Genomic DNA, 14,283 nt, shown 5'->3' with positions numbered 1-14,283 from the left:
AATCTCAGTGTACATCATTAAGGTTAAGCCTGTAAGCTTGTAACTGGAAACGTGTCGGTTTTATCAGATGTTTAATTTGTAGCGAAGGCAGCACGACTGGGATTGACCCAGTGAGAATTTAGGAACGGGTGAGAATTTGGACTGGGATTTATGGACACTCCCATCTGCAGGACTGAGTTTGGGTGACATGGATACAATGTCTATCTCTCCTGCTCTGTTTGATTCGTGGATGGAAAATGACTCTGGAAGTATTTATGCTGTGTGAGACTGTGAAACTGATGACCTGTCTGTGTCTCTGTGCTCTGTCAGTGAGAATGTGAATACTGTGTGTGAGACGGAGCTGGTGGGAACCTTCATTCTAATTTGGCTGGAGGAAACATCACATTTATTCTGGTTCCTTCAATTATTTGCCTGTTGGAAAAAAGTATATCTTAGAATTTAAGTACAGCTGAGGTAGAAGATACTGATTCTATTAGTTTAATCTTTCTATTAATAATCATTATGAATGATCTGGGAAGTCTGGGAAGAGCGTCCTCTGCAGTCCCAATGGCCGGGAAGCAGTCTGGGAAGAGTGTCCTGTGCAGTCACCGTCACCGTGAAGCAGTCTGGGAAGAGTGTCCTCTGCAGTCACCATCACCGGGAAGCAGTCTGGGAAGAGCGTCCTCTGCAGTCACTGTCACCGGGAAGCAGTCTGGGAAGAGTGTCATCTGCAGTCACCATCACCGGGAAGCAGTCTGGGAAGAGTGCTCTCTGCAGTCACCGTCACCAGGAAGCAGTCTGGGAAGAGTGCCCTCTGCAGTCACCGTCACTGGAAAGCAGTCTGGGAAGAGCGTCCTCTGCAGTCACCGTCGCCGGGAAGCAGTCTGGGAAGAGCGTCCTATGCAATCACCATCACCGGGAAGCACTCTGGGAAGAGTGTCAACTGCAGTCACCGGGAAGCAGTCTGGGAAGAGTGCCCTCTGCAATCACTGTCACCGGGAAGCAGTCTGGGAAGAATGTCCTCTGCAGTTGCCAGGAAGCAGTCTGAGAAGAGTGTCCTCTACATTCTCCGTCACCACGAAGCAGTCTGGGAAGAGTGTCCTCTGCAGTCACCATCGCTGGGAAGCAGTCTGGGAAGAGCGTCCTCTGCAGTCACCGTCACCGGGAAGCAGTCTGGGAAGAGCGTCCTCTGCAGTCACCGTCACCGGGAAGCAGTCTGGGAAGAGCGTTCTCTGCAGTCACCGTCATCACGAAGCAGTCTGGGAAGAGTGACCTCTGCAGTCACCGTCACTGGGAAGCAGACTGGGAAGAGTGTCCTCTGCAGTCACCATCGCCGGGAAGCAGTGTGGGAAGAGCGTCCTCTGCAGTCACCGTCGCCGGGAAGCAGTCTGGGAAGAGCGTCCTCTGCAGTCACCATCGTCGAGTGAAAAAAAAACAAAGAGTGACATCACAGGAAAACCGTAAGTTCATTGGTTGGTGAGTAATTGCTAGTTTGAACTACCTATTCTAAGTTGATTTCAGATCAAAGGTGACTATTGGGGCCCAGGATCGGAGGTCTAACACTTCAGCTTCAACTCAGCAGAGAGAGCGGGTTCCAGTTGATTTTAAAAAGTGTATTTTGATTCTCTATTCTAATTTGCTTACAGGTGAAAGGTAAATAGGAGAAATATTTTACAGATTGATAAATTTAAGACCAGTAGGAAAGTTAACAACAAATTGAAAAACTAATTAAATAAAATAGAGATGCAGTGCCAGGCGATGTGTTGTAGCTGTGTGGTGTGGTTGCTGTTGGACCCCATTGTGGTTCCTCATGACCACATCTGTAGCAAATGTTGGTTGCTCGAGAAACTCCGGCTCAGAGTTGATGAGCTAAAGTCTGGGCCTCAGACACTGCGACACATCAGGGAGGGGGAGAGTTACCTGGATGCTCTGTTTCAGGTGACAGTCACAACCCTTAGATTAACTACCATACATTCGGCCACTGGTCAGGGACAGGAGGGTGTGACTATGAGTGAGGCAGGTCGAGGGGTCCAGGAAGTAGCACTGCAGGAGCCTCAGCCATTGCCCTTATCCAACAGGTTCGAGATTCTTGCTCCCTGTGTGGATGAGAGCGGGGACTGGAGGGAGGATGAGAAAACTGACCATAGCACCATGGCACAGGGAGCTATTCAAGTTGGGGGAGAAAAGAGAAATGTAGCTGTACTCGGGGATAGTATAGTTAGGGGGATAGATACTGTTCTCTGTAGCCAGGATCGAGAGTCCCAAAGGCTGTGTTGCCTACCTGGTGCCAGGGTTAAGGATATCTGCAGAGGAACATGGAGTGGGAGGGGAAAGATCCAGTTGTTGTGGTCCACGTAGGTGCCAACGATATAGGTAGAACAAGGAAAGAGGTTCTGCTGAGGGAATACAAGCAGCTAGGGGCTAAATTAAAAAGCAGAACCAAAAAGGTAATAATCTCCGGATTCCTACCTGAGCCACGAGCTAATTGGTATCGGGTCAATAAGATTAAAGAGGTGAATGTGTGGCTCAAATATTGATGTGGGAGAAATGGGTTCGAATTCATGAGACATTGGCACTAGTACTGGGGAAAGAGGGAGCTATTCCATTCGGATCAGCTCCACTTTAATCAGGCTGGGACCAGTGTCCTGGCGAATCACATAACCAGGGTTGTAGATAGGGCTTTAAACTAAATAGTGAGAGGGGAGGGTTCAGTTGCATGCAAATATAAAAAATTAAAGTTTAAGGGGAGGGTAAGAGTGCAGGTTAGTGACGAGGCTGATTGTTCCCAAAAAGTGAAAGGAAGGGACAGGGTGTGTGAACACCATATTGCACCAAAGATTCAAATAAAAGTAGGGAAAATTGACAACAGGGCAAACTTAAAGGCTTTGTATCTGAATGCGAGTAGCATTCGGAATAAAACTAATGAGTTAAAAGCGCAAATAGGGATAAATAGGTATGATTTGGTGGTGATTACTGAGATGTGGTTACAGGGAGAACAGGTTTGGGAGTTGAATATCCAAGGGTACTCAGTGATTCGGAAGGATAGGCAGGAAGGAAAAGGAGGTGGTGTAGCTTTGTTAGTAAAGGAAGAGATCAGTGCCATAGTGAGGAATGATGTAGGCACTGGAGAGCAAGACATAGAGTCAGTCTGGGTAGAAATCCTGGTGGGAGTAATCAATAGGTCCCCAAACAATAGTTCAGCAGTAAGGCACACAATAAACCATGAAATACTGGGAGCATGTAAGAAAGGCACGGCAATAATCATGGGTGATTTTAATATGCATATAGACTGGGCTAATCAAATTGGCAAGGGTAGCCTCGAGGGAGAGTTCATAGAGTGTATTAGAGATTGTTTCTTGAAGCAATGCGTTGTGGAACCAACCAGGGAGCAGGCTATTCTGGATTTGGTTTTGTGTAATGAGCTTAATGTTCTCAGAATAAAGGATCCACTCCAGAAGAGTGATCATAGCATGCTAGAATTTCAAGTACAGTTTGAAAGCTAGAAACATGAGTCCCACACTAGTGTTCTGGAGTTAAACAAAGGTAACTACATAGGCATGAGGGCAGATTTGGCCCTAGTGGACTGGGCAGGAAGACTACAATGTAGGACAGTTGATGAAGAGTGTCAGATATTTAAGGAGATATTCAATTCCTCTGAAGTAAAATATATTCCAAAGAGGAAGAAAGATTGTAAGAGGGGGAAAAAGCATCCATGGTTAAGCAAGGAAATTAAAGATAACATAAAGGCAAAAACTAAGGCATACCAAATTGCAAAGGTCAGAGGCAGGCTGGAAGATTGGGAAACTTTTAAAGATCAACAAAGGGTTACTAAAAAAATAATAAAAAGAGCAATGGTAAATTATGAAAGAAAACCAGCGCAAAATGTAAAAACTGATAGCAAAAGTTTCTGCGAGTATATAAAATGAAAGAGAGTAGCTAAAGTGAATGTTGGTCCTTTGGAGGATGAGACTGGGGAGTTAATAGTGGGGAACGCTGAAATGGCAGAGACACTTAATCAATATTTTGTCTCCGTTTTCACGGTAGAGGACACTAGTACCACCCCAATAGTGATAGTTAGAGCAGAGGGTATAGAGAAGGAGGAACTTCAAACTATCACCATCACTAGAGAAAAAGTACTGAGCAAACTATTGGGACTAAAGAGTGACAAGTCCCCAGGACCTGATGGCTGACATCCCAGGGTCTTAAAGGAAGTGGCAGCAGAGATAATGGATGCATTGATAATAATATTCCAAAATTCCCTGGATTCTGGAAAGGATCCAGTGGATTGGAAAAATGCTAATATAATACCCTTATTCAAAAAGGGGGGGAGACAGAAAGTAGGAAACTATAGACCTGTTAGTTTAACTTCTGTCACTGGGAAATTGTTAGAATACATTATTAAGGAAGTAGTAATGGGGCATTTGGAAAGACAAAATGCAATCCATCAGGGTCAGCATGGTTTTCTGAAGATTAAATCATGTTTGACTAATTTGCTAGAGTTCTTTGAAGACGTGACAAGCAAAATGGATAATGGGGATTGTGTAGATGTAGTATATCTGGACTTCCACAAGACCTTTGATAAGGTGCCATACAAAAGATTAATACACAAGATAAGATCACATGGAGTTAAGGGTAATATAGTAGTTTGGATAGAGGATTGGCTAACCAACAGAAAGTAGGGAGTCGGGATAAATGGGTCTTTTTCTGGATGGCAAGCTGTAACTAGTGGGGTGCCACAGGGTTCGGTCCTTGGGCCCCAACTATTTGCAATCTATATTAATGACTTGGATTCAGGAATAGAAGGTACTATAGCTAAATTTGCAGATGACACCAAAATAGGCGGGAAAGTAAGTTGTAATGAAGAAATAAGAAATTTACAAATGGATATGGACAGGTTAGGTGAATGGGCCAAAATTTGGCAGATGGAGTTTAACGTGAATAAGTGTGAGGTTATCCATTTTGGATTGAAATAAAAAGGCGAATTATTATTTAAAGGGAGAGAAACTTCAGAATGCTTCAGTGCAGAGGGACCTGGGTATCCTCGTGCATGAATCGCTGAAAGCTAGTATACAGGTACAGCAGGTAATGAGGAAGGAGAATGGAATTTTGGCATTTATTGCTAAAGGAATAGAATGTTAAAATAGGGAAGTGTTGTTGCAAATGTACAAGGCATTGGTGAGGCCGCACCTGGAGTGCTGTGCACCATTTTGGTCCCTTACTTGAGGAAGGATGTAGTTGCATTGGAGGAAGTTCAGAGGGGGCTCACTAGATTGATTCCAGAGATGCAGGGCTTGCCTTATGAGAAGAGATTGAGCACTTTAGGCCTCACCTCACAAGAGCTTAGAAGGATGAGAGGATATCTAATTGAGGTATATAAGATGCTAAAGGGGATAGAAAAAGTAGATGTGAAGTGGATGTTTCCCTTTGTGGGGGATTATAGAATGAGAGGCCATAATTTTAGGCTAAGGGGTGATAGATTTAAATCAGGGATGAGGAGGAATTACTTTGCTCAATGGGTCGTGAATCTGTGGAATTCACTACCTCAGAGTGCAGTGGATGTCGGGACGCTGAATAAGTTTAAGGAGGAGATAGACAGATTTTTAATTAGTAACGGGTTGAAAGGTTATGGGGAGAGGGCGGGAAATTGGAGTTGAGGCCGAAATGAGATCAGCTATGATCATATTGAATGGCGGGGCAGGCTCGAGGGGCTGCATTGCCTACTCCTGCTTCTCTTTCTTATGAATGACTGGTGAGCTGTAGCCAGATTCTAACTTATATTGGACAGACCCTTCTCAATCCAATTCTCAACTAATCAGAGAGCCAGGTAGAAGAAACTGTAAGTTCTGACCGGCTTATATTTTCATATTTGAAAAGCCTGCCAATTTCAGATCATGTGGGGATAATTCTATTTCCAGCAATTTCTGCTACTGAATGCAACTTGGGGATTCATGCTGTACCTTCTAATTCTGTGACTTGTACATGAGAGGGGTTTGTTCTAAATCTGTAACTCCCTGTTTTTCTTTTTGTGATGGTTGAAATCATTCTCTATCTGCTAATCTTGTACCATGTGAGAGTGTAGGATTCTCTCTGCATCTGTCACTTGCTGAACTGCATGTGTGTGAGAGATTTATTATGTGTCTGTCAGTATCCGCTTCTATATGCAAGTGCTGATATCAATCTGTACTGCCCAGTCTCTGCTCTGCTCTGTGAGTATGGTCACATTCACTGTCTGTCATTGTTCTATGTGACTGTGGGATTCATTCTGTGATCATCAGCACTTGGGACTCAGCAAGTATGAGAGTCACTCTGCATCTCTCCATTTGTCATCCATTGTCAGGTTAATTCTGTAACTGACATTCATTGGAGCTGTGTTGTAATGGCCTTAGTTCTGTACCTGTTAGTCTCTGGTTTGGGATGTGGATTTGGGACATATTCCGTATCTGACAGACTCTGGTACTGAATGTGACAATCAATGTAACTTTGTATCTGTCAGTCTTTATGCAAAATAATTTGTAATTGTGTATTTGTCTGCCTATGGTACTGTATGTGAGCATGAAATGAATTATGTACCTGTCAGTCATGGAACTGAATGTGATTTTGTGATCCATTCCATCTGTCAGTTCCCAGAATTACAAGTGAATGTAGTGCTCATTCTGAAGCTGACAGTATCTGGAAGTGAGTGTGAGTTTGACTTTAGTTCTGCAGTCATCTGTCTTTGACTACATGTGTAATTTATTCATTCTGCAAGTATCAGTCTCTGGTCCTGTATCCAAATGTTGATTTTTGTTTGTATCTGTCAGTTGTGGGACTGTGTGTGAGTGCAGGACGAACTATATGAATGTCATTCTCTGATACTATATCAGTGGGATTCGATCTGCTTCAATATATCACTTGTGAAATATTAAAAACAAGTGCTTCCTTTCAGTTACCTGTGAAATGCAATATTGTTGCATTCAATCTGTATGTGTCCATCTCTTGTCTTGCATGTGGATGTGTTATTTTTTCTGTATCAGTCGGTCCCAGATAATTGACATGAGAATGAGATTAACTCTAACCCTCATATATATGACTGTGGCATTCAGTATTTAGCTGTCCATATCTGGAATTAATTGTATCAGTGAAGTTGATTTTACTTTTTTCTTCATCTATTGCTGTCGGTGAATGAGATTTGTCTCATGCCTGTCAGTCGGTGGCACTTTAAATGACTGCTTTTGGTTTATGCCTTATTGTCTTTTTCTGTGTGTAGGCCTGTGGATTTTTTTTCTGCATTTCAGGGTTTGGTCCCCTGTATAAAGTGGGATTAATGCAGCGTATGTCAGTTTTTGGTGAGTGTGGACATACTTCTGTGTTAGTCAGCCTCTCAAACTGAATGTGAGTGTGCATTCATTCAGTTTTCATCAGCATCTGGCAGACCCTGAGGGTGGGAATCATTCAATATCTGTCAGTTTCTGGTATTGTATGTGAATGTGCTGCTCATTCTGTGTCATTACCTTGTAAAAGGTGTGAGTGCGGGGTTTATTTGTACCTGTCACTGTGCAATACCGAATGGGATTATGAGTTTCAGTCTGTATTTTTCAATCTCTACTTCTCGACGTAAATGTGTTTATTTTTGGCCGTCAGTCTCAGGTACAATAAGAGACTCTGGAATTTATTATACCTTTGCCAGTCTATGGTAGGGTATGTGACACTGGGCTACATTCTACATCTTTCAGTCAATGGCAATGGATATGAAAGTAGCTTTAATTCTGTATTTATCAGTCCATGGGTTGAATGTGGTATTTGGAATTTGTTGTTCATATGTCTGTCTCTAGATTTTCATGTGAGTCTGGGGTTCATTCTCGATCTATGTGTCTCTGCTATCGAATGCAACTGTGCGGGTTTTCTGTATTGGTCCTTCACCTGCATCTCAGGCATGATCGACAGGCTACATTCAGTAGTTCTGTGCGAGTTGTGTAGTGGTATTTAATTTTTATCTCTGTGAGAACAAATTCGAGTGATAATATATGCATCAATATCAAACCTGGTCCATTATTTAATTCCTGCAGTTTGAAAAAAACAGAATTCATACTTTAATATTCTAGTCTAACACTTAGTGAGATTATGGAACTGGTATTTAATGTATAGCTCACTCTACATTCTGAGATGCTTAGTAGCAATTCATCCTGCATATTACAATAGGGTAAATGTTGTCTGACGTAGTTAATAATTAGTATTTAATTTGTGGCCGAGGTGACACTGTGTATTTAAATCGAATAGTGGCTGTGCTTTTGCCCTGGGATTGATGTCCTCAGGTGTACTGGTTTAATGTAAACAACTTTTCCCACCAATGCTCTGTTTGACTCTTATATTGAAAGGGCGCCTCTCAATCTTGGGATCTATATCGGTCTCCATCTGATTCATTTTGGCCTAAAGACCTGGCAGTATCTATGTGCTTTGTGAGTGATATTGTACTTACTGTGAGTTGGAACCATCAGGCTGCACTTTTCCTTGTTTCGAAGAACCATCTGGTCCTTCAATTCTTTCCGTGCACACAGAAAACATAACTCCTTCACCTGAAGAATAGGTGAAGTAGAAGATACAAAAGAGATCAATGTATTTTTAAAATAAGTGTTATTATAATGAACAATCAACTAAGCAAAACTAGCAGCATAACAGTGTCTGACCCCACCACGGTACTGTTTCTGCTTATCTGCTATTTTGAGCGGTTTTACAACAATTTTATGACGTCCAGAAACAACCTGTCCTGTGCACTGCTCCTTGAATTAGACTATCCGATGGAGGAGTGACTTTGGCAAGGGTCAGATTTATATTTGCTGCTCCCTTTCAACTAACAGTACACCTGGAAACAAGCAGGTACTGTTTAAAATGTCTCTTTCACACTTCTCACCAGGTGCCTGAAATTGATCTTCTTTGTGTAACTGGAAACATTGTTACTGTGCGGCTATTTCCCCCGCCATTCTCTGTCCAATAACAAGGGACAGTGGGAGCCGGAACTAAGCCAGGAAGCTTCACTCGGGTTTGGGGAGAGAAAGCAGCAATGATCTTCAATGGCGAGTTCTTCTCACTCTGTCCAGACACTGCTCGAGAATGGCCTCTCCCTTCCCCCCGCTCACTCCATGTTCCGGGAGCAGCTCGTGTTCCAGGGAGCCCATTAAAAACAGCCGCCGCCTCCGCCTCAGCTGCCCGGACACTCAATGCCAAATTCTGAGCATATCTGCGGACGCGGCTCCAAACCGATGCGCTGCTTTAAGCAGATGCTGTTTGTTCACTTCCCTCTGGGGCGGTGATGTCTCCGATCGCTGCTGAATTAAACCCTATTCCGCTCACTGAGTGAATGACACTGTCGGCCATTGTTGGGGGAGGGATTGCGCGTGCGCTGTTATTCTCATGGTGACGATCGGGGGGCGGGGTTAAACTGCGCATGCGCATATCTCCGCGGCGAGAATTCAGCTGCTAAAATCAATGGGAATTTTCCCCATTTCACTCTCATCACAGAGAGAACAAAATCTCCGAACCTGTGTCGGCGCGGGGGGCAAGGGGCGTTGGGTGCGAGTGGACGTGTGGCGGGGGTACACTGGTGGGAAAAGTCCGCTTTACAGCATCAATTTTAACCCGAGATTCCCCCAAACAGCTTGTAAAATGCTGGAACCGTGTGTGTATGAGGATGGTGATGTTACTGAGGATGATTCCTGTTTTAGAATAGACTGTGTTTAGGTCGGAATATTACTGAGTGTTAATTATAACGAGAGCATATTTCAAAGCTCCGGGTTTGCTGAAACTCCTGACTGTTAAACCCGGGTCTGTCCGGGTTTGTGTCTCGGTTCCATTGGTAATAAACGGGTTGAAATTGGCGGTTGCAGAAACTGGAGGAGGAGCTGAAAGATCAGGGGCTGTTCTTTCTCTGTCTGTCACTCCGGCTCTCTCCCCCTTCCCGCTCTCTGTTTAATCTTCACTCTGTCTCCTCCCCTCCCTGCCATCAAACCGCGTTTTTCAGTCAGGTCGGGGCGGGCTATTTAAAAGAGGAACGTGAAGCAGCTCGTGTCTCATATTCTGCAGTGATCTGAGTGAAGAATCATCATGTCTGGCAGAGGGAAAGGAGGTAAAGGATTGGGGAAAGGCGGAGCAAAGCGGCACCGCAAAGTGCTTCGTGATAATATCCAGGGCATCACCAAACCAGCAATCCGCCGCCTGGCTCGCCGTGGCGGTGTCAAGCGGATCTCGGGTTTGATCTATGAGGAGACTCGCGGGGTGCTGAAGGTTTTCTTGGAGAATGTGATCAGGGATGCGGTCACCTACACTGAACACGCCAAGCGCAAGACGGTCACTGCCATGGATGTGGTGTACGCTCTGAAACGCCAGGGCCGCACTCTCTATGGATTCGGCGGCTAAACAACTCGACCCTTTCTACCGAACACACAACAAAGGCTCTTCTCAGAGCCACCCACCAACTCACAGAGAGAGCAGAGACTTGGGAACAGGAATTGGGATTGGCTGTGATCGGGAATGTTAGTGTCTGAAACAGAAAAGAGAGCTCTAACGAAGAGTGAAACGGACTAGAAACGCTAACTCTTTTCTATCCACAGATTCTGTGAGACCTACGGAGGTTTCCAGCATTTTCTGTTTTTAGTTCAGATTTCCAGCATGTGCAGTATTTTTTCCGGGGTTCTGGGGGATGTACTAAGTAACTCGATTTAGTCGTAGTATATTATCCCTTTCCCCGCTCTTTATAGTCATGAACTGCCCAGAATGAGGGCAATGGGAAGGGGTGTGAAGCCCCCAGCACCGGTTCCATTTCATTACCCACTCCAGACCTCTAAGCGAGCGCCGATTTTAAGGGTTGGTTGTGCTGTAGGGAGCAATGGACAGTCCTTCAATTTTTGCCTCGGAAATCCAGCACTGACTTTACACAGTTCAAACAACAGACTGGTGTTTCTGTCCAAAAATGTGCAGGTTCACCAGGATGATGCCGGGTTTAAAAATTGTCGGAATAGGTTAAATGAACAGGAATTTCATTCGGGTTAGGGAATAATGATTTGCCGTAAAAATGGTATTTTTAATTTTAAGAAATGAAGGAACAAAGTCTTCTGATGTCGAGGCGGTAAACGGCTGGAAATAAAGGCGGAATTTTTGAAATGAGCGATTAAAAACTACTCGACCAATGGAGACCTGGCAACTCAGCCAGGGATTAGTTCATTGGTTAGATTTTGGATAAAACTGCCTGGGCGTAAGGCTGCAGACAATTACTGTTCGGGGCGGTTCCTCACAGAGTTTAAAAAGGCGAGTTGCAGTGCATTTTATCTTAATAGTTCTTGCAGCTGACATTGTGGTGAATCTGTTCAGAAAATGGCCAGGACCAAGCAGACAGCGCGCAAATCGACCGGAGGGAAAGCTCCCCGCAAACAGCTGGCTACCAAAGCGGCCCGGAAGAGCGCTCCAGCAACAGGCGGCGTGAAGAAGCCTCATCGCTACAGACCCGGCACTGTGGCTCTGAGGGAGATCCGCCGCTACCAGAAATCCACCGAGCTGCTCATCCGCAAACTGCCCTTCCAGCGCCTGGTGCGAGAGATCGCTCAGGACTTCAAGACAGACCTGCGCTTCCAGAGCTCGGCCGTCATGGCCCTGCAGGAGGCCAGCGAGGCTTACCTGGTGGGGCTCTTTGAGGACACCAACCTGTGCGCCATCCACGCCAAGCGAGTCACCATCATGCCCAAAGACATCCAGCTGGCCCGCCGCATCCGCGGGGAACGCGCCTAAAACCCGGCTTCAGCACCAAGTACAACAAAGGCTCTTTTAAGAGCCACTAAATCGGCAAATGAAAGCTGTGATCTCCTGTTGACCACTCCAGCACTTAGACATCGCGAAGTTACCATTTACCTCCTTCCATCAGTTTATTTTTTGTCTACAAACCTCTTTTGGGGTTGATAATCACAGACAATGCAGTTGTAAGTTGTAGCGCAAATGGTGTCTTAATTTAAGCATAAAATTGGGAATGTGGTCACCTTACTGCTCTAGGATACTTCCAATAAATGCGGCGCTGATAATGTATTAAATACTGCGAGCAGACATAAATCCCGGACAAAGAGTGAGCTGCGGGTTACAAGTCAGTGCTCATGATGTCAATAAAGGCAACGCCCTGAGCAACAAACGTGTATCCCTCCGGTGCACAGATTTATCATAGAATCAACCAATTTGCACAGCACGGGAGGCCATTCGGCCCTTCGGTGCCTGCATCTGCTGTCCAAAAGAGTGTTATGACCGAAAGCTTTCCCCCCGCCCCATCCCTGCACGTTGTTTATATTCAAATAATCAGCTAATATCCTCTTGATTGCCTCTATTGAACCTGCGTCCACTACTTCCAGAGAGTGCATTCCAGTCCCGAACCACTTGGATGGAAATGTAATTTCTCTTTTGAGACGAGTTGGTTGTCGTTGCGGAACATTAGAAACGCTTCACCATTACTGAAATTCGGCACGTAGCGGTAGTCAATAGTTCACCCTTTCACAGACTCTGTGAGTGGCTCTGAAAAGAGCCTTTGGGTTATTAGATTAAAGAATGGCCGCTTCACTTGGTCTTTGAGCCCGCAGCGGCGCTGGTTTTCTTGGGCAGCAGCACGGCCTGGATATTAGGCAGCACCCCGCCCTGAGCGATGGTCACCCCTCCCAGCAGCTTGTTGAGCTCCTCGTCGTTGCGGACGGCCAGCTGCAGGTGTCTGGGGATGATGCGGGTCTTCTTGTTGTCCCGGGCCGCGTTACCAGCCAGCTCGAGGATTTCAGCCGTCAGATACTCGAGTACAGCAGCCAGATAGACCGGGGCTCCGGCACCCACACGCTCAGCATAGTTGCCCTTTCTCAGGAGCCTGTGAACACGGCCCACCGGGAATTGCAGTCCAGCCCGGGAGGAGCGAGATCTGGCCTTGGATCGAGCTTTACCGCCGGTCTTTCCTCTTCCAGACATTTCACAATCTCAAAAACACTTTCACAGTGAATGAGGAAATGCGCTCGCATTCGCTTCTCTTATAGCTTCGGGAGGAATGGTGCTGCGGGCGTTTGCTGATTGGTCATTTTGTGCAGCGTCACATAATTTTGTTCATATCACCAATCAGTTATCTACTGAACTCACCAACCCGGAGACTCCACGGAGAGAGGGCGGAAAATCCAGCGCCAAATTTTGAGATTCCAACCGTTCTTTTTTTTTCAAATTTTAAAAGCCCGCCAAATTTGTAAAAAAAAAATCCAAAAAAGAACTGATCGAACATAGTACTAATTGGATAAAAGCAAAATACTGCTGATGCTGGAAATCTGAAACTAAAACAAAAATACCTGGAAAAGCTCATCGGAGAGGAAGAAAGTTGACGTTTCGAGTACTAATTGGAAATGGTTATTCAGTGTTTAGTATTCGAATGTTACATTCACTTCATCTCTCTCTCTCTTTCCCCGGACTGCAGTTTTTTGTATATTTCAGTTTCTGATTTTCTGTCTGGGTTTATGTGTAACTGAAAACAAGTCGAAAATAACGGCGCAAATTTACGCAATCTATTTTTTTATTCGTCGTCGAAATTACCGCGGATATATTTATAAAACAAGAAATAAATTTCATATAGAAAACCAGTTAATAGTGAACACGGTCTGACGACAAAGTTTTACAAATGTCCTTCCCTGATGGGACTATTTCACATTTTATCCATTTTAAATTTCAGATTCGCTTTAAGAATCCGGCATCAATTCGAGGTAATCTCGATCCGTCATGAAACCTTCTTAGCAGCCGGCTGAAAGTGCCATTTACATCGTTCTGCTGATAGACGTTATATTGTAGATATTTGTGACAGCCAAAATTGAACATACTTGGAGTAAATTTGCCAGCGTTGAGACTGAAGGTTGCTACACAACTGGTGCTTATAGGAAATTAACTGATCGATTATTGAGGCCAAACTTGAACCGAATTGGAACCTGAAGAACTTGCGTTCTATTCGCTCTCTCTCCAAAACCAGGGAAAGGGGTCGAATATGACGCGTCTTAAAGCAAAGCGCAGAGGGTGAGCGGCAAGACATTAATTTATGGGGCATCATTAACGAGGCCCAACAATTGAACGAGTGTTAAATTTACATTGCTGTGAATCTGTGACTGAAACGTGATCAAAATAACAATTTCACAATTCTAAATGCTTCATAGTAAAATCATAAATTAGTAGTAATGAAATCATATAGCTTTTTCAGAGAGATTGTGAGTGGCTCTTAAAAGAGCCGTTGTGTTGTGAATGTGTTTTTCAGTCAGTTCGGGGGTTTTACTTGGAGCTGGTGTACTTGGT

General features: G+C 44.6%; 1 protein-coding gene and 1 long non-coding RNA gene across 2 annotated transcripts in view; both read right to left on the bottom strand.

The window, feature by feature from the left end:
* LOC144670421 (uncharacterized) overlaps window positions 1-14,283 on the bottom strand; it is a 918,626-nt gene that overhangs the window by 48,551 nt on the left and 855,792 nt on the right. The gene's annotated exons all lie outside the window — the stretch shown is intronic.
* On the bottom strand, window positions 12,541-12,933 carry LOC144670366 (histone H2A-like). Its single transcript, XM_078532845.1, has one exon. The coding sequence runs from the start codon at window positions 12,931-12,933 to the stop codon at window positions 12,541-12,543; it is 393 nt and encodes a 130-aa protein (XP_078388971.1).

The sequence above is a fragment of the Cetorhinus maximus genome, chromosome 31 (assembly GCF_964194155.1).
Source record: "Cetorhinus maximus chromosome 31, sCetMax3.hap1.1, whole genome shotgun sequence".
Taxonomy (NCBI): Eukaryota; Metazoa; Chordata; class Chondrichthyes; order Lamniformes; family Cetorhinidae; genus Cetorhinus; species Cetorhinus maximus.
Note: the sequence above shows the minus strand (reverse complement) of the source record. Positions and strands in the feature narration are given on the sequence as shown.